General features: G+C 40.7%; 1 protein-coding gene across 1 annotated transcript in view; it reads left to right on the forward strand.

The window, feature by feature from the left end:
- Positions 1-18,936, forward strand: part of shroom3 (shroom family member 3) — a 214,179-nt gene extending 195,243 nt beyond the window's left edge. Inside the window, 6 exon segments of the mRNA XM_061876895.1 lie at positions 7,695-7,857; positions 8,029-8,165; positions 11,935-12,013; positions 14,062-14,227; positions 14,323-14,438; positions 16,384-18,936. Coding sequence (XP_061732879.1) covers positions 7,695-7,857; positions 8,029-8,165; positions 11,935-12,013; positions 14,062-14,227; positions 14,323-14,438; positions 16,384-16,767 — 1,045 coding nt within the window. The 3' untranslated portion in view covers positions 16,768-18,936.
- Positions 18,937-22,923: the final 3,987 nt, after the last annotated feature.

Raw genomic sequence — 22,923 nt, forward strand, 5'->3', positions numbered from 1 at the left:
GCTCGGGCCCAGCGGCGTTTCTGGGTGTTGTTGATAAATGGCTTTGGCTTTGCATAGTAATTTTAACTTGCACTTACAGATGTAGCGATAAACCGTAGTTACTGACAGTGGTTTTATGAAGTGTTCCTGAGCCCATGTGGTGATATCCTTTACACAATGATGACGGTTTTTGATGCAGTATCGCATGAGGGAATGAAGGTCCGTTATATCATCGCTTACATGCAGTGATTTCTCCAGATTCTCTGAACATTTTGATGGTGTTACGGACCATAGATGGTGAAATTCCTAAATGTCTTGCAATAGCCCGTTGAGAAATGTTGTTTTTAAACTGTTTGACAATTTGCTCACGCATTTGTTCAGAAAGTGGTGACCGTTCCCAGTCCTTGTTTGTGAATGACTGAGCGTTTCACGGAAGTTGCTTTTATTCCCAATCATGGCACCCACTTGTTCCCAATTAGCCAGCACACCTGTGTAGATGTTCCAAATAAGTGTTTGATGAGCATTCCTCAACTTTATCAGTATTTATTGCCACCTTTCCCAACTTCTTTGTCACGTGTTGATGGCATCAAATTCTAAAGTTAAGGATTATTTGCACACAAAAAAAAAGTTTATCAGTTTGAACATCAAATATGTTGTCTTTGTAGCATATTCAACTGAATATGGGTTGAAAATAATTTGCAAATCATTGTATTCCGTTTATATTTACATCTAACACAATTTCCCAACTCATATGGAAAGGGGGTTTGTACATGGAAATAAAGAATGAACAATATTAACTATGAACGATAAAAGACTGAATATTGACAACATATCGCTAGAAATATTTTACAATCAGGGCAGTATACCTGGTTGGTAGAGTGGCCGTGCCAGCAAGTTGAGGGTTCCAGGTTCGATCCCCGCTTCCGCCATCCTAGTCACTCCCGTTGTGTCCTTGGGCAAGACACTTTGTCCACCTGCGCCCAGTGCCACCCACACTTGTTTAAATGTACTTTAAATATTGGGTTTCACTACGTAAAGCGCTTTGAGTCACTAGAGAAAAAGCGCTATATAAATATAATTCACCTCACACTTCACTTCACTTCACAATCAAGCGAAATGCAACAAACACAGCGAACTATGAACACGAAGGGTAAAAAATAAACGCACCTACAATATGATATATCTGATATATCGCTAAGCTTTAGAAATTGGTTGTAAAAATCTCCTTCCGCATCTTTCCCTGACATCCACATTTCGGGCCGGCCGCTCTGGAAATACTCTGTGGAAACGCTCCCCACCCACACTGCTTGGTGCCTCGTTTGAGCTGCTGTGACTTAGATGACCATAGTAACTAATTAGACAACCATAGTAACTAATTAGATGACTGCGTCCACCATCCTAGTCAATGCCGTTGTGTCCTTGGGCAAGACACTTTACCCACCTGCTCCCAGTGCCACCCACACTGGTTTAATTGTAACTTAGATATTGGGTTTCACTGTGTAAAGCGTTTTGAGCCACTTGAGGAAAAAGCGCTATATAAACATAATTCACTATAGTAACTAATTAGATGACCATAGTAACTAATTAGATGACTATAGTAACTAATTAGACGACCATAGTAACTAATTAGATGACCATAGTAACTAATTAGATGACTATAGTAACTAATTAGATGACCATAGTAACTAATTAGATGACCATAGTAACTAATAAGATGACTATAGTAACTAATTAGATGACCATAGTAACTAATAAGATGACTATAGTAACTAATTAGATGACCATAGTAACTATTTATATGACTATAGTAACTAATTATATGACTATAGTAACTAATTAGATGACCATAGTAACTAATTAGATGACCATAGTAACTAATTAGATGACCATAGTAACTAATTACATGACCATAGTAACTAATTAGATGACCATAGTAACTAATTACATGACCATAGTAACTAATTAGATGACCATAGTAACTAGATGACCATAGTAACTAATTACATGACTATAGTAACTAATTAGATGACTATAGTAACTAATTAGATGACAATTTCCTGAAGGAACTCTCCTGACGGAATAAATAAAGTACTATCTAATCTAATCTAATCTAAATAGTAACTAATTAGATGACCATAACCATAGTAACTAATTAGATGACCATAGTAACTAATTAGATGACATAGTAACTAATTAGATGACTATAGTAACTAATTAGATGACCATAGTAACTAATTAGATGACCATAGTAACTAATTAGATGACTATAGTAACTAGATGACCATAGTAACTAATTAGATGACTATAGTAACTAATTAGATGACAATAGTAACTAATTAGATGACCATAACCATAGTAACTAATTAGATGACCATAATAACTAATTAGATGACCATAGTAACTAATTAGATGACTATAGTAACTAATTATATGACTATAGTAACTAATTAGATGACCATAATAACTAATTAGATGACCATAGTAACTAATTAGATGACCATAGTAACTAATTATATGACTATAGTAACTAATTAGATGACCATAATAACTAATTAGATGACTATAGTAACTAATTAGATGACCATAATAACTAATTAGATGACTATAGTAACTAATTAGATGACCATAATAACTAATTAGATGACTATAGTAACTAATTAGATGACCATAATAACTAATTAGATGACTATAGTAACTAGTATATCATGCAAAACAGCAGATTCCAACCATTGAAATACTTTGTGTAGTTCAAGACTTACGGTCATTTTGAACATATGCTGCCCTCTAATCGCCGTCTTTTTCATGGACGCCCCTGTTTACTTCGAGCAAGACAATACCAAGCCACATTCAGCACGTGTAAAACAGCGTGGCTTTGTAAAAAAAGAGTGTGGGTACTTTCCTGTCCCGTCTGCAGTCCAGACCTGTCTGCCATCGAAAATGTGTGGCGCATTATGAAGCGTAAAATACGGCAGCGGAGACCCCGAACTGTTGAACGACTGAAGCTCTACATAAAACAAGAATGGGAAAGAATTCCACTTTCAAAGCTTTAACAATTAGTTTCCTCAGTTCCCAAACGTTTATTGAGTGTTGTTAAAAGAAAAGGTGATGTAACACAGTGGTGAACATGCCCTTTCCCAACTACTTTGGCACGTGTTGCAGCCATGAAATTTTAAGTTAATTATTATTTGCAAAAAAAAATAAGTTTATGAGTTTGAACATCAAATATGTTGTCTTTGTAGTGCATTCAATTGAATATGGGTTGAAAAGGATTTGCAAATCATTGTATTCTGTTTATATTTACATCTAACAAAATTTCCCCAACTCATATGGAAACGGGGTTTGTACTAAAAATGTGCAAAGTGGGTTGCGTCTCTTTAGTGACCAAAATAAGGCGTGCAATCCATTTTGCGTGTGTCTTCATTAATATGAAAAATATATACTGATCATCAAAACGCTCACAGTAGTGAAAGGAGAAGATGCAAATATATTTATTTAGCACGCGTAATGTGACTTAACACTCGACCGTGTTTTGCGTGCACTATTTAGCACGTGTCAGAGGGACGGGCAAACAGGTGCTCGTGCTGCAAAAACAGATGATGGAGAGACAATCCAGCCTACGTCTAGATGTGTGTGTCGACATTTTAAACGGTCAGAAATAAAAAATATTAGATATATGGTCTATTCAGCAACATCATCACCTAATTTTATAGCTAGTAGAGGACTTAAGGGGCTGATTAAAATGAATTTGATTGGTGCGTTTTGGTGTCCTTTAGTATTTTTTAATGATGTTAGTCTTTTTCACATAGAATATATATGATCAAAATATTTCTTATATGAAAAAAACATTTCTGAAGTATGCATTTTTTTGCGTCTTGAGTGAAGTAAGTTCAGTTTCTGTCCAAAGAGCGCACCTTCGGCCCAAGGCACAAGTGTCAAACTGAAGGCCCGGGGGCCAAATCTGGCCCACCACATTATTTCAGGTGTCCCGCGAAATCCCAGAAATCCATCCATCCATTTTCTACCGCTTATTCCCTTTGGGGTCGCGGGGGGCACTGGTGCCTATCTCAGCTACAATCGGGCGGAAGGCGGTGTACACCCTGGACAAGTCACCATCTCATCGCATGAAATCCCAGAAATAATATACGTTAATAAAATGCTTAGTCTTTTCTTACTAAATATATGTGTTCTTTCCCTTTTAACATTAAAAACCATGTACTGCATGTAATTGCATACATTTTAAAATTCAATATCATCAAAATCATATTATATTCCAAAAATATTTTTTGTTGAAATAAAGATAAATACTGCATTTAAATATCTGCTAGACTAGTAATTTCCCCAAAAATTATCAATCAAATTGTAGATTGTAAAATTGAGTATAGATTCTACGGTTAAGTTTTTTTTACCGTTAAATCAACTTTGGTACTGTTTTTTTTTTCATATACAGTAAAACATTAAAACAACAAGATTTTACAGTAAAAAAGAAAAACTAACTGGCAGCGTTTTTGCTTGAATTCTATCGCTAAAACAGTGGTATTGTTTCTCCATTCCATTCCATTTATTGAATTTTTTCATATGCGGTAAAAAAACCACCGCTTTTACTGTAAAATTCTGGTGACTTGAGCTGCCAGTTATTTTTTTTTTTTGCAGTTTATGTAAAAAAAATATACTGTTAATGTATTCTATATATACATGTATATTCATATATTACTCATTGTGAAATGCGGCCCTCTGAGAGCAACCATAAATGCGATGTGGCCCTCAATGAAAACGAGTTTGACACTCCTGGCCCAAGGCATGGGTAACTTACACATCTGTGAAGGCACCATTAATGCTGAAAGGTACATACAGGTTTTGGAGCAACATATGTTGCCATTTAAGCAACGTTGTGTTGGACGGGCGTCCATGACAACTGGCATAAGTGGCAAAAAAGATTGAGAAAGTTGAGGAATGCTCATCAAACACTTATTTAGAACATCCCACAGGTGAACAGGCTGATTGGGAACCGGTGGGTGCCATGATTGGGTATAAAAGCAGCTTACATTAAATGCTCAGTCATTCACAAACAAGGATGGGGCGAGGGTCACCACTTTGTGAACAAATGCGTAAGCAAATTGTCCCAACAGCTTAAGAACAACATTTCTTAACCAGCTATTGCAAGGAATTTAGGGATTTCCCCATCTACGGTACGTAATACCATCAAAAGGTTCAGAGAATCTGGAGAAATCACTGCACGTAAGCGGCTAAGCTTGTGACCTTCGATCCCTCAGGTGAAACTGCATCAAAAAGCGACATCAGTGCGTAAAGTATATCACCACGTGGGCTCAGGAACACTTCAGAAAACCACTGTCAGTAACTACAGTCGGTTGCTACATCTGTAAGTGCAAGTTAAAACTCTACTATACAAAGCGAAAGCCATTTATCAACAACACCCAGAAACGCCACTGGATTTGCTGGGCCCGAGCTCATCTAAGATGAACTGATGCAAAGTGGAAAAGTGTTCTGTGGTCTGAATCGTTCACATTTCAAATTATTTATGGAAACTCTGGACGTTATGTAACAAAGAGGAAAAGAACCATCCGGGTTGACATAGGCGCAAAGTTCAAAAAGCCAGAATTTGTGATGATATGGGGGTGTATTAGTGCCCAAGGCTTGGGTAACTTACACATCTGTGAAGGTACCATTAATGCTGAAAGATACAAACAGGTTTTGGAGAAACATATGTTGCCATCCAAGCAACATTATAATGGACGCCCCTGCTTATTTCAGCAAGACAATGCCAAGCCACGTGTTACAACAGCGTGGCTTCATAGTAAAAGAGTGCGGGTACTAGACTGGCCTGTCTGTAGTCCAGACCTGTGTCCCATTGAAAATGTGTGGCACATTATGAAGAGTGAAGAGTGTTGTTAAAAGGAAAGGCCATGTAACACAGTGGTAAAAATGCCCCTGTGCTAACTTTTTTGCAACATGTTGCTGCCAATAAATTCTAAGTTAATCGTTATTTGCAAAAAAAATTGTTTCTCAGTTCAAACAATAAGTATCTTGTCTTTGCAGTTTATTCAATTGAATATAAGTTGAAAAGTATTTGCAACTCATTGTATTCTGTTTTTATTTACCATTTACGCAACTGCTTTTGGGTTTTGTAGATGCACTGCGGGACTGCTTCTAAAATGCTTGAATTCAAAATAGAGTTAAAAGTGTCCTGCATGTCTGAAATCACAGCAAAATGCCACAGGCAGGCACATGATAAAATGAAAGTGCAGTAAGTGAAAGTGCCTCCATGGTGATGCCTTATATAATACACTTGTCTTGTCTGGTCTTGTCTGGGGGCGGCATTCAACCTGGGCGGGTTGAACCGGCTTCCTCTCTGTCCCTGACAACACCCCGAACCATGGCGGCCCCACGCACGACAGTCCTATGCGAGGTTGCAGGAGATAGCTGTCAGGTTCAAACACTGATGACGTCTATTAAACAAGACAAGAAGCAAAGAATTAAACACGGACAGAATTCAATTCGGCTCAATTTGAGGAGAAACATCTGGTCTGTACTTTTGTAAAGTGTCTCAGCACACTCTGGCGAAAGATTGTATGCCATCCATCCATCAATTTTCTACCGCTTATTCCCTTTGGGGTCACGGGGGGCGCTGGTGCCTATATCAACTACAATCGGGCGGAAGGCAGAGTACACCCTGGACAAGTCGCCAACTCATCGCAAGGCCAACACAGATAGACAGACAACATTCACACACTAGGGCCAATTTAGTGTTGCCAATCAACCTATCCCCAGGCGCATGTCTTTGGAAGTGGGAGGAAGCCGGAATACCCGGAGGGAACCCACGCATTCACGGGGAGGACATGCAAACTCCACACTGAAAGATCCCGAGCCCGGGATTGAACCCCAGACTACTCAGGACCTTTGTATTGCGAGGCAGACACACTAACCCCTGGTCCACCGTGTGTATTTAAATAAATGATAAATGGGTTGTACTTGTATAGCACTTTTCTACCTTCAAGGTACTCAAAGCGCTTTGACACTACTTCCACATTTACCCATTCAAACACACATTCACACACTGATGGAGGGAGCTGCCATGCAAGGCGCTAACCAGCACCCATCAGGAGCAAGGGTGAAGTGTCTTGCTCAGGACACAACGGACGTGACGAGGTTGGTACTAGGAGGGAATTGAACCAGGGACCCTCGGGTTGCGCACGGCCACTCTGCCACTGCGCCACGCCTTTATTTGGACTTTCTCTGACCACATGTCAAAAGCTGCTCCCAAAGGGACGGGGTCGTAAACAGTTCACAGAAAAGGTCGTAAAAGAGTTCAAAAAAGAGGTTCGTAAAAGAGTTCAAAGAGAGGTTCGTAAAAGGGTTAAAAAAGAGGTTCGTACAACAGTTCAAAAAGAGGTCGCCTGGACGGGTGTTTGGTCCTGCTTCCTCTTTGCTTTTGTAGTTCTTGGGTCAGACAATACATTTCTGTCTGATTACAAGCCTTACTGGTTTTGCTTCTCACCGGGCACTCAATGTAACACAAACTTCATGTGATAACTTAGAAACAATTATTCTAACAATAGCGAACCAATCCATCACATACTTTTTCACAAAATTGGTCTGACGCTGATCAATGGCCAATCGATCGGCACCACTCTAATGTTGTCATCTCATTTCAATCTGCTAATCTTCATCCCGATATTTTCTCCCTACTTCCCCACCAGCCTTCTTCCATCTTTGAAAGTGCAGTCGTCAACCCTCACGTCCACCACTACGTCGAGTATTTCTAGCCTGGACATGGACAGTTTTGACCTCGAGTACGAGCCTCTGCTCAAGAGGGAAAAGACGCCAGAGGAGCATCGCGTGGAAGCGTTGTCACGCCAACTGGTGGGCATCCTTGGATTTTTTTTTTTACAATATCTTACTTCTGCTTTTTATTATATATTTAATTCCATATTTATTATAGTGACTCCTTGTTGCCATATAAACTTTTGATTGTTTGTTATTGCTAAACGTTTGTAATGATTTTTTTAATTGTTGTGCGTTCACTGGATGCAGGTGTTACAGGATCGATCGCTGGCATCAATCTTTGAAAGAAAGGAGGGTAAATCGACCGTAGAGCTTGTGGAAGTCGTCTTTCAAAACAGCAGACCGGGCGCGAACATGTTATGGCAAGCCAGCAACAATAATGACAGGTATATGTTCCATTTTTATCATCTTGTAAAACCGTGGCGACCAAAACAAGTCTGTGGTATTAGTAGTATCAGTGAGTGTAAGGCACATTCACTGCTGTATTGACACTGCACTTGTCAAGATTTGTTGGTGACGAACCCCAAAGATGCAAAGATGGTAGGTTTGATGCAGGAAATAAAACACAAACACAGAGAAAAAAATAAAATTTTACAAGCCTGACAGTAGCTCCCCTTCCGATAACGGATACCACACGTAATTAAAAAAAAGTCAAAAGTCACGGGAGGGTGGACGGAGGACATGGCGGCCAGGCCAAGTGTCCCCGCAACCATTGGGGAAGAAGTTTATACAGCTACCCTCAGTGTGACCTGTATGGCTGTTGACCAAGTATGCATTGCATTCACTTGTGTGTGTGAAAAGCAGTGCCTTTAAGGTTGATTGGTGCTCTCTACTTCTCCCTACGTCCGTGTACGCAGCAACGTTTTAAAAACTCATGAATTTTACTTTTTGAAACTGATACTGATAATTTTGAAACAGATACCGATAATTTCCCATATTAAATAAATAAATAAATGATAAATGGGTTGTACTTGTATAGCGCTTTTCTACCTTCAAGGTACTCAAAGCGCTTTGACACTACTTCCACATTTACCCATTCACACACTCATTCACACACTGATGGAGGGAGCTGCCATGCAAGGCGCCAACCAGCACCCATCAGGAGCAAGGGTGAAGTGTCTTGCTCAGGACACAACGGACGTGACGAGGTTGGTACTAGGTGGGAATTGAACCAGGGACGCTCGGGTTGCGCACGGCCACTCTCCCACTGCGCCACGCCGTCCCCTTTTATTACCTTTTAAAGCATCTATCGGCCGATAATATCGGACTGCTGATATTATCGGACATCTCTAAAAGCAACTTTTCTTACCTTTTGGTTCTTGCAGATCTGTATTTGGGATCTGCATAAATCCTGAAAAATTGTGTACGTCCGCCTTTGTAATCCGCGCCGACTCCTTATGTTGATAAGCTTCTTCTTTATCTCTATCTTCTTGTTATGGGACATTCATCCTCCGCTGTTGCCATTTTTAATAAAAAAGTAGTGTAAAGTTCTTACTTATATCTGTCAGTAAACTCGCCATGAAAGAGCTAAAAGATACCGGTGTAGTGAGTTAACATTATTCACCCAAGGAACTTTAGTCATTAGAGAGTTAGCTCCATCTTTTGACACTTCTTCCACTCCCGTCCTTGCACGCTACACCGCTACAACAAAGATGACGGGGGGAAGACGCTGCCGAAGGTGAGCCACGTAAATAAGACCGCCCACAAAACGGCGCATCCTGAAGCGGCTTGACGATGATCTGTAAAACATAATCCATGCAACATTTTGACCAAAGAACCACCATTACATGTTATGTAGTTATGTAATGCTTTCACTTTACAAAAAAAAATTATAATATGACTGCTTTAATGCGCCCTATAATCCATTGCGCCTTATATATGGAAAAAGATCGAAAATAGACCGGTCATTGGCAGTGCGCCTCATAATCCGGTGCGCCCTATGGTCCTGGAAAATACAGATGTCATATCAACATTTCATCTTTTTCTCACTGTGTCACAATGGTTTGTTTTTCTAAAATGTGGCGCTGGCTAATAAAAAAAAAAACACATGCTACAGGACGCAAACGGCCCAGAAGTCGTACATTGAACACCCCTGCTTTGGTAGCTCTTCATTAGGGTTGAGTGCGGGAAAAGTACAACTCAATTTAGCTTTTTAGCTTCCCATCCCTGCGAAGGCTGGTAATTAAAGGGAGAAAAACAGTGTTATTGCAGTTGGAACTAATCAGCCTTAATAATTAGACGCACGTCCCACAACACAAGTTTGCAGGGTGAGCAAGTGTAGCGTCCGCCGGTGCCTCGAATTATGAGCACATTCCCAGCCTCAATCAGAGAGGAACCATCTGAGGTTAAAGGCCCACTGAAATACGATTTTCTTATTTAAAACGGGGATAGCAGGTCCATTCTATGTGTCATACTTGATCATTTCGCAATATTGCCATATTTTTGCTGAAAGGATTTAGTAGAGAACATCGACGATAAAGTTAGCAACTTTTGGTTGCTAATAAAAAAGCCTTGCCTTTACCGGAAGTAGCAGACGATGTGCGCGTGACGTCACGGGTTGTAGGGCTCCTCACCTCCTCACATTGTTTGTAATGTGAGCCTCCAGCAGCAAGAGCTATTCGGACCGAGAAAGCGACATTTTCCACATTAATTTGAGCGAGGATGGAAGATTCGTGGATGAGGAAATTTAGAGTGAAGGACTAGGAAAAAAAAAAAATTTTAAGAAAAAAAACAAAGGCGATTGCAGTGGGAGCGATTTAGATGTTTTTAGATACATTTACTAGGATAATTCTGGAAAATCCCTTATCTGCCTATTGTGTTGCTAGTGTTTTAGTGAGTTAAATAGTACCTGATAGTCAGAGGGGTGTGCCCACGGGCGTGTTGACGCCAGAGTCTCTGAAGGAAGTCACAAAGCTGCACCAGGACAGAAGCTCCGCTGTAAGAGGCGACTTATTACCACAATTTTCTCACCGAAAACTGCCGGTTGACATGTTGTCAGGAACCATGTTCGCTTGACCACTCTGATCCATAGTAAAGCTTCACCTCCAGGAATTTTAAACAAGGAAACACCGTGCGTTTGTGTGGCTAAAGACTAAAAGCTTCCCACCTCCATCTTTCTACTTTGACTTCTCCATTATTAATTGAACAAATTGCAAAAGATTCAGCAACACAGATGTCCAAAATACTGTGTAATTGCCCGATGAAAAGAGACGACTTTTAGCCGTAAGTGGTGCTGGGCTAATATGTCCCCTCCAACCAATAACATCACAAACACGCGTCATCATTCCGCGACGTTTTCAACAGGAAACTTCACGGGAAATTTAAAATTGTAATTTAGTAAACTAAAAAGGCCGTATTGGCATGTGTTGCAATGTTAATATTTCATCATTGATATATAAACTACCAGACTGCGTGGTCGGTAGTGGTGGGTTTCAGTAGACCTTTAAGAGTGTTCTAGATCAGGGTTTTTTATCCAGGATATCACCGTCTGCCTGGTTTCCTGCATTCCTTAAAACTTTTAGCCCAGCACTGTCATGATTTGTTGGCCCTCGATCATGTTTTGTTATGTTCTGTCAGTTTTGGACTTCCTTAGTTCCTGTTTGTTTTAGTTTCCATGGGGATTAATTGGGTTCACCTGCCTCTGGTTAGTGGTCGGCACAACTAATCAGAGAGCTTTTTATTTACCTTGCTCGCCACGCTCAGTCTGGCTTCATCATTTGCTACATGCAACACTTACGTGGGTATTCTTGTTTTCTAGCGCTTGATTCCTGTTCCAAGTGGTAACCTTAGCTTCCTGTGCAATCGGCACCTTTTTCCTGTTGTTTTGTTTTTGTCTGCTTGTATCTACGGTGTATGATTTATGAGAAATAAATCATCTCCTACCTCACGCTTTCGTCCGGAGTTGTCCGTCTGCATCCTGAGAGAACAACCCTGCATAAAGATAAGACCCGATCCTGACAAGCACTGCAGGGTTTACCTCTAATGGGGATTGGCGGTCGCTGGTTTGAGCCCAGGGTTGGACTGAGTGGATGACAACTTTTACATGCTGTGGTATTTGGCCTAGTGTATGACAGTGACGGTACATGAAAACTGAGCGATGTAAGGTCCATTAATCTATTTGTATCAATGATTCAGACAATTTCTTGTTCTGCACAGGATGGAGGATGGTTTCACCACAGAAATGGATCAAAGTACAGGAATAGATGAAGATGGGAATGACCTCAACAGCAATAAGGTAGGAAGAAGTTTTCAATGGAACGTTTTGGGAAATTTCAAAATGTGACTTGATAATGCAATTTTAACAGAATGCTGAAATGCTAACAGATGGCGTTAAGTAACAAAAAGATAAGACTGATGAGCTAAACTAGCTAGCAAAAAGCTTACATACCAATGTTGACATGCTAACAATCAACGTGTGTAAAATTACCAAACTATATGGCACTGGTTTTTACCTTCAAAATTAGCTAAAAAAAGCTATCATGCTATGCTAACATTAGCATACGTCAAGTTTTTAAAATATGACTTATGTGTTCACGTATATAAAATTAGTTTAAAAAATTAGCATGCTAACATTTCAGCGCTAACAGTTAATGTTTTTTCTACCATAATATGACTCTGAGGTATATTTCTGCAAAGTTAGCTAAGACAATCTAGCATGCTAACATTAGCTAATGTTCCAAACTATGACTCCTATGTGTTTACCTTAATGCTGAAAAGCCGAACTGAAATGCTAAACAGATGGCGTAAAGTAACAAAAAGATAAGACTGATGAGCTAAAGTGGCTAGCAAAAGTTAGCGTGCTTGCATACCAATGTTGACATGCTAACAATCAATATGCGTCATATTACCAAAATATATGGCACTTGTTTTTACCTTCAAAATTAGCTAAAAAAAAGCTACTATGCTATGCTAGCATTAGCATACGTCTAGTTTTTAAAAATGTTATATGTGTTCACCTGCAAAATTAGCTTAAAAAGTTAGCATACTAATATGAGCGTGCCAACAGTTGATGTGTTATGTATCATAAAATGTATTTCTGCAAAGTTAGCTAAGACAATCTAGCATGCTTTAATTGATTGATTGAGACATTCATTAGTAGATTGCACAGTACAGTACATATTCCGTACAATTGACCACTAAATGGTAACACCCAAATAAGTTTTTCAACTTGTTTAAGTCTGGGTCCACGTAAATCAATTCATGGTAAAATGGTAAATCATTTCATGCTAACACTAGCAAATGTTCAAAACTTTGACTCCTATTTGTTCACCTGTAAAATTAGCTTAAAAAGTTAGCATACTAATTTTAGCATGCTAACAGTTGACTTGTTCATTCATTTTTACCGCTTATTCCCTTTGGGGTCGCGGGGGGCGCTGGCGCCTATCTCAGCTACAATCAGGCGGAAGGCGGAATACACCCTGGACAAGTCGCACTTTTCATGCACCATAATATGTACTAAAGTTAGCTCAGACAATCTAGCATGCTAACACTAGCTAATGTTCCAAACTATGAGTCCTATGTGTTTACCTGAAAAATTTTCTAAGAAATAGCGAGCATGCTAAAGTTAGCACGCTAGGAGTTAGCATGCGTGAAATACCCAAATATATGACTCAGGTTTGTACTTGCAAAAAAAAAGCTACCGCTAATGTTAGCATGTCTCAAGTTTAAAAAAAAAAGACGAGTCTGTGTTTGCTCACATAATTACCTTAAAAATTGCCATAATAATAATTTTAGCATTCTTTAAGTACTATAACATGACGCTAAGGTGTATACATGTAAAATAAGCCAGAAAAAAGCTTACAATTAGTATGCGTCAAGTTCCAAAATATATGACTCTGATGTGTTTACCTGCAAAATCAGCTAAAACAAAGCTAGCATGCTAACGTTAGCATGCTGGCATGTTAATATTTGTCATTAAAATTAGCTTTGAAAATTAAATGTTAATTATTTTAATTGAGTAATGGTCAAAACAGGGCCCATTCCTTTTGAATGGGGAAAAATGTCCAGGAGAATGCAGAATTTATTGTAACACACACTAATGGTGTTCAGAAAATATGAGGACCTTACATAAAAGAAACAGTGTGAATTTTTTGGAAATGAAAAAAATGGTAGTGAACGTGTCATGAGAGTTTTGATAGTTAAATGTTTTGAATCGGATAACATTTGTGGGAGTCGGAGAAGAAGGCGTACAAAAAAGGTATTGGCAGCCATTACACAACTCAATAGTAATTAACTGGAACGCTAATGAGTTCATTTTCTTGGATTTCCCGAATTGTCTCTCAGGCGGAGTTGTGTGAGGCTCTCAGGTGCAGCGTGCTGACTCTGCGTCGAGACAAGGACGCTCTGTGTGAGGAGCAGCGGCGTCACCAGGCACTCGGTGCAAACCTTGACTCTCTGGTGCAAAAACTATGCAAGGTCAATGAGAGGGACAAGTACAGCATGTTCATCGGTAAGAACTTTTGCTGCCACTCAGACCCTCCCCAAAAAAAGTAGCAAGTTGTGAATGTTCATGCGAGAATCCAAAAACCGGGATTTGTCTTCCAGGAGATCTGGAGAAGATCATGAACCTGCTGCTGTCTCTGTGTAGCAGGCTGGCAAGGATCGACAAGTCCCTGCTTGCTCTGGAGGAGCTCAAACAAGAGGACTGTACAGAGCAGAGGGTGAGATATCAATGGATCAGTATCGCGTTCGTTTTAGAACGTGCTGAATGAAATATGTCAAAACTCGACGCAACTGTTTTCAATTTGTTACATTTTAAAGCACAATCTCCAAAGTCAAACACAATCACTTCCAAAACTGTGTCTCAACTTACGCACTCTCAGACCTGCAACTAGCAACTATTTCGATAGTTGACTAATCATCAACTACATCTATTTAGTGGCTCTCATTGTCAGGTTCAAACACTGATGTCATCTATTAAACAGACGAGAAGCAAGGAATTATGCAGAGACAGAGTTCAATTTGGCTCAATGAGAAGGGTTAGTGCGTCTGCCTCACAATACGAAGATCCTGAGTAGTCCTGAGTTCAATACCGGGCTCGGAATCTTTCTGTGTGGAGTTTGCATGTCCTCCCCGTGACTGCGTGGGTTCCCACCGAGTACTCCGGCTTCCTCCCACTTCCAAAGACATGCACCTGGGGATAGGTTGATTGGCAACACTAAATTGGCCCTATTGTGTGAATGTGAGTGTGAATGTTGTCTGTCTATCTGTGTTGGCCCTGTGATGAGGTGGCGACTTGTCCAGGGTGTACCCCGCCTTCCGCCCGATTGTAGCTGAGATAGGCTCCAGCGCCCTTCATGACCCCGAAGGGTATAAGCGGTAGGAAATGGATGGATGGATGAGGAGAGACATGTTTTGGGCTGTATTCTAGTTACAGATCCAAACTACGTTCTAAAAGTCCAGAAGTGCTTCCTCTATTTATTTGGGAGGTCCCTAGTTACATCACTGAAGCTGTCGCTGAGGGAAGGGGGGTAATCTCGACAACTCCAGTTAGACAAAATATATGATTATAAGAAAAATGAAAATGTGTTGACGCTGGTGATATCGCCTTGTCTCTGCTGATTTTAGGTTGTCCTGAAGAATTTGGAGGTAATCCTCCTTTTTCATTGTCCCATTTACTCTCTGTAAAGCACCAGTTCCATTGGCAGCAAAACAGGCCCAGAGCATAATACTACCACCTCCTCCTGGGATTAAAGGCATCACCTTTTCTCCTCCAAACATATTGCTGGGTATTGTGGCCAAACAGCTCCATCACATGGACAAAGATAAGACCTTCTGGAGGACAGTTCTCTGGTCAGATGAAACAAAAATTGAGCTGTTTGGCCACAATGTCCTTTACAAGTGTATGAAAACTTATGTATGTATACATTTTCTTGTGCCTGCAAATATTCTCATTTATCAATGTGGAAATTGCCTTCCAGTGGGTTCTCCAGACCACCAAGCATTTCCATGCGAGCCCGTTTCATAGTTCAGTACAGTTTTATTTTTCATAAAAGTAGTGAAGTGAAGTGAATTATATTTATATAGCGCTTTTCTCAAGTGACTCAAAGCGCTTTACATAGTGAAACCCAATATCTAAGTTACATTTAAACCAGTGTGGGTGGCACTGGGAGCAGGTGGGTAAAGTGTCTTGCCCAAGACACATCGGCAGTGACTAGGATGGCGGAAGCGGGAATCGAACCTGCAACCCTCAAGTTGCTGGCACGGCCACTCTACCAACCGAGCTATACCGTATGTTGGTTGCATTCCAGCAATTGTCTTTTATCACTGTGACAGGCACGCTCTCACGCAAACTCCAACAACGTCTCTCTTCCTGGTTGCTGCTTATACAGACCGACAGGTGATTAGATAACAAGGCCCAGGTGGGCCATCTACGCACCTGTTGCTGACTTCGAGGCCAATCCTGGCACATCCCGCTTCGCTGCAGGCCCGCAGGCCGCGCCCCCCTCCACAATCGCATATATATATATATATATATATATATATATATATATATATATGGCAACAAACCATCGTAAAATCTACATATATATTTTTACAGCCTAACATTTTGGACCTTAAGAGCATTTGTGCAAATATTTTGTGAAATATGTTTTATCTCATCAGGACTCCCTCCACCACAAACGCTCCCTGCTCCTCCGTCAAACAGAGGACGCTTGGGAACTGAAGGAAAACCTAGACCGGCGGCAGCGCGTCGTTCACGCCATCTTGTTAGGCTACCTCACTCAACCCCAACTCCAAGACTACCGACACTTTGTGAGCACCAAACCCTCCCTTCTGATTCGCCAGAGGAACCTCGATGACCTCATAAGTCAACGGGAGGAGCAGCTGACCAAGCTGGCGGAGACCCTCCCGCGGGAGTTGGCGGCGACGTGGGATCAGGGCCGGTCGGACGGAACTTCGCGTTTATCCCTGAACCCCGCCCCCTTCCCACAGCTGACTTCTGACCCCTCCCACTCAGTCAGGCCCACCACAGTGACATCGCTGTGACGTCACGTCTCATTGGCGGTGAAGGACCGGAGAAGAAGCTGCTCGCTGAATCTATGCATATGTCACACATAAATCCCCTAACACTAAAATGTGCCTCGTTTTATTCACACCTGACTGAATCTTTCACCACAACATCAACAACCAGCTTTGACAAGGTCCTCCAGGCTGCAAGAGCAAGAGCACGGGTGAGTTCACGGTCAAAACACAACTAAAGCCGCTTATGTCGACCAACTCATCAAGTTCACCGTGTTCTTATGTTACTCAGAAGTGCCCGCTTAAAGGCCTACTGAAATGAGATTTTCTTATTTAAACGGGGATAGGAGGTCCATTCTATGTGTCATACTTGATCATTTCACGATATTGCCGTATTTTTGCTGAAAGGATTTAGCAGAGAACATCGACGATAAAGTTCGCAACAATTGGTCGCTAATAGAAAAGCCCTGCCTTTACCGGAAGTATGTGCGCGTGACGTCACGAGTTGCAGGGCTCCACACATATTTACATTGTTTATGAAGGGAGCCACCAGCAGTAAGAGCAATTCGGACCGAGAAAGCGACAATTTCCCCATTAATTTGAGCGAGGATGAAAGATTTGTGAATTAGGATATTGATAGTGAAGGACTAGAAGTGTGAGCGTTTCAGATGTAATTAGACACATTTACTTGGATAATTTTGGAAGATCCCTTATCTGCTTATTGTTTTAATAGTGTTTTAGTGAGATTTTAAAGATTGTAAAGGCATACCTCGAGGTCGGATGGCTGCGGTGAACACGCAGTGTCTCAGAGAGGAGCCGAGGAGCAAAGCTCACAGCTGCCTTTTTTGGCAGCTGCAGCAGGACGACGAATAATCCACTGATGTCTCCGGTAAGATATATATCACAATTTCCCCATCTAAAAACATGCTGGTTGACGTAGAGAAAACATGTTCGCTTGACCGCTCGGCTTCACAACAAACAAAGAAACACCGGCTGTGTCTCGGTGCTAAAGACAGCTGAAATCCACCGCTTTCCACCAACAGCATTGTTCTTTATAGTCTCCACTATTAAATGAACAAATTGCAAAAGATTCAGCAACACAGATGTTCAAAAGCAGACGACTTTTAGCCGCGAGTGGTGCAGCTGCTAATATTTCCTGACAGTCCGTGACGTCACACGTAGGCGTCATCATTCCGCGACGTTTTCAACAAGAAACTCGCGGGAATTTTAAAATTGCAATTTAGCAAACTAAAAAGGCCGTACTGGCATGTGTTCCAATGTTAATATTTCATCATTGATATATAAACTATCAGACTGCGTGGTCGGTAGTAGTGGGTTTCAGTAGGCCTTTAAGTCGACATACCAGTCGACTGCTTTTCTCAACGTGAAATTTGCAGCACGAAAAGGGTAATTTCCATTTTTTACGTTGTTTATGTTGTAGTATTTTTCCTCGCAAGTGCCGTGCGTAAGGTCCGTGATCTGTAGGGGGGGCCAGTTTTGCGCGAATAAGCGTTTGGAAAATGTTTTTTTTCGTACCACAATCATATCCGTAGCCCCTTCCTGCTCCGTCACTAGAGGTGGGAATCTTTGGTCACCTCATGATTACGATTCAGGAGCTACGATTCCATTAAGGCATCTTTAATTTATGTATATTGATACAGTTTTACATTTCTTTTTGTTTCACTGAATAAGCGTTTTTTACTTGCAACTTTAAAAAAAAATTAATTTGGAATACGAAACAGTTAAATAAAGTCCCACCTTTATTAAATCCATTAAAATGTGTGCAAAACTGAACCATACGTGCACGATAGCATAGGATAGGGGTCGGGAACCTTTTTGGTTTAGAGAGCCATAAAAAGCTAAATATTTTAAAATCGATTTCTGTGAGAGCCTTTGCGTGCTGGCCCGGTCACATATCTACGGATTTTCATGCACACACAAGTGAATGCAAGTCATACTTGGTCAACAGCCATACAGGTCACACTGAGGGTGGTCGTATACACAACTTTAACACTGTTACAAATATGCGTCACACTGTGAACCCACACCAAACAAAAATGACAAACACATTTCGGGAGAACATCCACACCGTAACACAATTCCAAGTTGCTGTTTTTAAGCATGTTAAAAAAAATATTGCACTTTGTGATTTCAATAATAAATATGGCAGTGCCATGCTGGCATTTTTTTCCATTACTTGGGCATCACAACAAAATTAGGCATAATAATGTGTTAATTCCAAGACTGTATATATCGGTATTGGTTGATATCAATATCGGTAATTAAGAGTTGGACAATATCGGAATAACGGCAAAAAAAGCCTTTATCGGACATCTCTAATAACAAGTCTATTATTCTTTCAAACAACGTTGTTATTCTGAAGCTAACCAATAATAAACAAAATACTTTTTACAATTAATGCGACATCTTGAACAGGTGCGGTAGAAAAACAGACGGCTGGATTAAAATGCATGAGAATGTTTTATATGTTGGACGTTATTTTTAACACTGTGATTATCAGCGGGATTACTCATTACTTATCGTGTTAAGCAATGTCAGCTAAGATTTATCCGAGAGCCAGATGCTGTCATCAAAAGAGCCACATCTGGCTCGAGAGCCATAGGTTCCCTAGCCCTGGCATAGGAGCTGGTCGGATCTCTCGAGGTGGCTCGCTTCAGTCAGCCAAATTTTAGAACTGTCTGTATTACATTATTTACAATAAATACATCGATTCAAGTTTATTGCTACGCATCCAAAAATAGATTATTTCCCCCACCTCTGTCCGTCTCTGATAAGAATATAGTGGCAGATTTCCCCAAATAGCTGACAGCGTTAAGGCTGGTAAACAATCGTACTGAGACTGAATGTCAACCAGTAACATGTCAGGAAGGCATACAACATGTACTGTATGTTTTAACTGTGTCAAAGTTGTTATTTTGCACTAAAGAAATACATTACTGAACAATATCTTTCTCACAAATTAGTCAAGAAAATGCATCAAATTCATTAAATTCAAGACTGATTAAAAAAAAGTTCACAAAAATGTGTCAATGAATGTTGTTATTCACACAGGTCATGGTAATCTCAGGGCATTCAATCGATCGCAACTGGACTGTTGGGTTTGTTTTAGAAGACGTTTCACCTCTCATCCGAGTAGGCTTCATTAGTTCATGCTCATAGACTCAGAATGGTCCGATCTAGTCTCAGACTTAGATTGGTCAGATCTAGTCTTAGACTTAAATTGGTCAGATCTAGACGAGCGGCTAGTGCCAATAACTCAGTTCGTGCTCATAGACTTACAAACCCCGTTTCCTTATGAGTTGGGAAATTGTGTTAGATGAAAATATAAACGGAATAGAATGATTTGCGAATCCTTTTCAACCCATATTCAGTTGAATAAGCTACAAAGACAACATATTTGATGTTCAAACTCATAAACCTTTTTTTTTGTGCAAATAATCATTAACTTTAGAATTTGATGCCAGCAACACTTGACAAAGAAGTTGGGAAAGGTGGCAATAAATACTGATAAAGTTGAGGAACGCGCATCAAACACTTATTTGGAACATCCCACAGGTGTGCAGGCTAATTGGGAATAGGAGGGTGCCATGATCGGGTATAAAAGCAGCTTCCATGAAATGCTAAGTCATTCACAAACAAGGATGGGGTGAGGGTCGCCACTTTGTAAGCAAATTGTCGAACAGTTTTAGAACAACATTTCTCAACGAGCTATTGCTAGGAATTTAGGGATTTTACCATCTACGATCTGTAAAATCATCAAAAAGTTCAGAGAACCTGGAGAAATCACTGCACGTAAGCGATGATATTACGGACTTGTGATCCCTCAGGCGGCATAGCATCAAAAACCGACATCAGTGTGTAAAGGATATCACCACATGGGCTCAGGAACACTTCATAAAACCACTGTCAGTAACTACAGTTGGTCACTACATCTGTAAGTGCAAGTTAAAACTCTACTATGCAAAGCCAAACCCATTCTTCAACAATATCCTGAAACGCCGCTGGCTTGGCTCGGCCCGAGCTCAACTAAGATGGACTGATGCAAAGTGGAAAGGTGTTCTGTGGTCTGACGAGTCCACATTTCAAATTATATTTGGAAACAGAGGGCGTGGTGTCCTCCAAAACAAAGAGGAAAATAACCATTCGGATTGTTATAGGCGCAAAGTTCAAAAGCCAGCATCTGTGATGGTATGGGCGTGCATTAGTGCCCAAGGCCTGGGTAACTTACACATCTGTGAAGGCACCATTATTGCTGAAAGGTACATACAGGTTTTGAAGCAACATATGTTGTCAATCAAGCAACGTTAACATGGACGCCCCTGCTTATTTCAGCAAGACAAGTGTTACAACAGTGTGGCTGTGTAAAAAAAGAGTGCGGGTACTTTCCTGGCCCGCCTGCAGTCCAGACCTGTCTCCGATCAAATACGTGTGGCGCATTATGAAGCGTAAAATACGACAGCGGAGACCCCGGACTGTTGAATGACTGAAGCTCTACATCAAACAAGAATGGGAAATAATTCCACTTTCAAAGCTTCAACAATTAGTTTTCTCAGTTCCCAAACGTTTATTGAGTGTTGTTAAAAGAAAAGGTGATGTAACACATTGGTGAACATGCCCTTTCCCAACTACTTTGGCACGTGTTGCAGCCATGAAATTCTAAGTTAATTATTATTTGCCAAAAAAAAAATGTTTATTAGTTTGAACATCAAATATCTTGTCTTTGTAGCATATTCAACTGAATATGGGTTGAAAAGGATTTGCAAATCATTGTATTCCGTTTATATTTACATCTAACACAATTTCCCAACTCATATGGAAACGGGGTTTGTAGATTGGTCAGATCTAGGCTAGATCTGACCAATCTACAAAACATCTTAAGACAAACTAAACAGTCCAGTTGTGAGTGATTGAATGCCTTGATTTCACAAAAATAAAAGAAATTAAAAATTCGATTCGGGCCCCAATTTAGCCAGGTGCGGCCCTGCTTCCTAAGCGGTGTCTAGTTACACAACGTTAAAACGCGCACAGTGACTTCATATTCATTGCAAAATAAGCTTCAAAATACAGCGTTATCTGAGCGTACGTTTGTAATCCGCTTCCTTTGTATTAAAAATCCAGTCTCCAAACACTCAAAATTTTTTACCACAAAACAATTTTGATACAAAATCAATCAGTCCCTCCAGGATTTTGCAAGCTTCTTTTTTTGGGTGATTGTTGCGTTCTGAAATGGCTGAATTCTTTGCAGCTTTTTTTTAGAAAGTTGCAATGTTTTAAGGCTTTTCCAATAACATTGAATCTACTTGTGATTTAATGAATTTGTTATCTATGTTTTAAGTATTCGTAGTAACCTTTTAAATAGCACAGGATTGCAAAGGGGTTAGTGCGTCTGCCTCGCAACACGAAGGTCCTGGGTTCGATCCTGCGCTCGGGATCTTTCTGTGTGGAGTTTGCATGTTCTCCCCGTGACTGTGTGGGTTCCCTACAGGTACTCCGGCTTCCTCCCACTTCCAAAGACATGCACCTGGGGATAGGTTGATTGGCAACACTAAATTGGCCCTAGTGTGTGAATGTTGTATGTCTATCTGTGTTGGCCCTGCGATGAGGTGGCGACTTGTCCAGGGTGTACCCCGCCTTCCGGCCATGTGCAGCTGAGATAGGCTCCGGCGCCACCCCAAAAGGGACAAGCGGTAGAAAATAGATGGATGGATGGATTGCAACGAATAAATTAAACACAAGCACTGCATTAATTGGCTTGTGGAGCCCTTTGAGACACTTGTGATTTAGGGCTATGTAAGTTTTTTTTTTTTTTATTGTACTTGTATAGCGCTTTTCTACCTTCAAGGTACTCAAAGCGCTTTGACACTACTTCCACATTTACCCATTCACACACACATTCACACACTGATGGAGGGAGCTGCCATGCAAGGCGCCAACCAGCACCCATCAGGAGCAAGGGTGAAGTGTCTTGCTCAGGACACAACGGACATGACGAAGTTGGTACTAGGTGGGATTTGAACCAGGGACCCTCGAGTTGCGCACGGCCACTATCCCACTGAGCCACGCCGTAAACAAGTAAACATTGATTGATTGTTTGATGTTTTGCTTGTTTTATAGTAAAAGCACATACTCAGAACTCATTGTAAAATTATTGTACTGGTTAAT

The sequence above is a fragment of the Nerophis ophidion genome, linkage group LG17 (genome assembly GCF_033978795.1).
Source record: "Nerophis ophidion isolate RoL-2023_Sa linkage group LG17, RoL_Noph_v1.0, whole genome shotgun sequence".
Taxonomy (NCBI): Eukaryota; Metazoa; Chordata; class Actinopteri; order Syngnathiformes; family Syngnathidae; genus Nerophis; species Nerophis ophidion.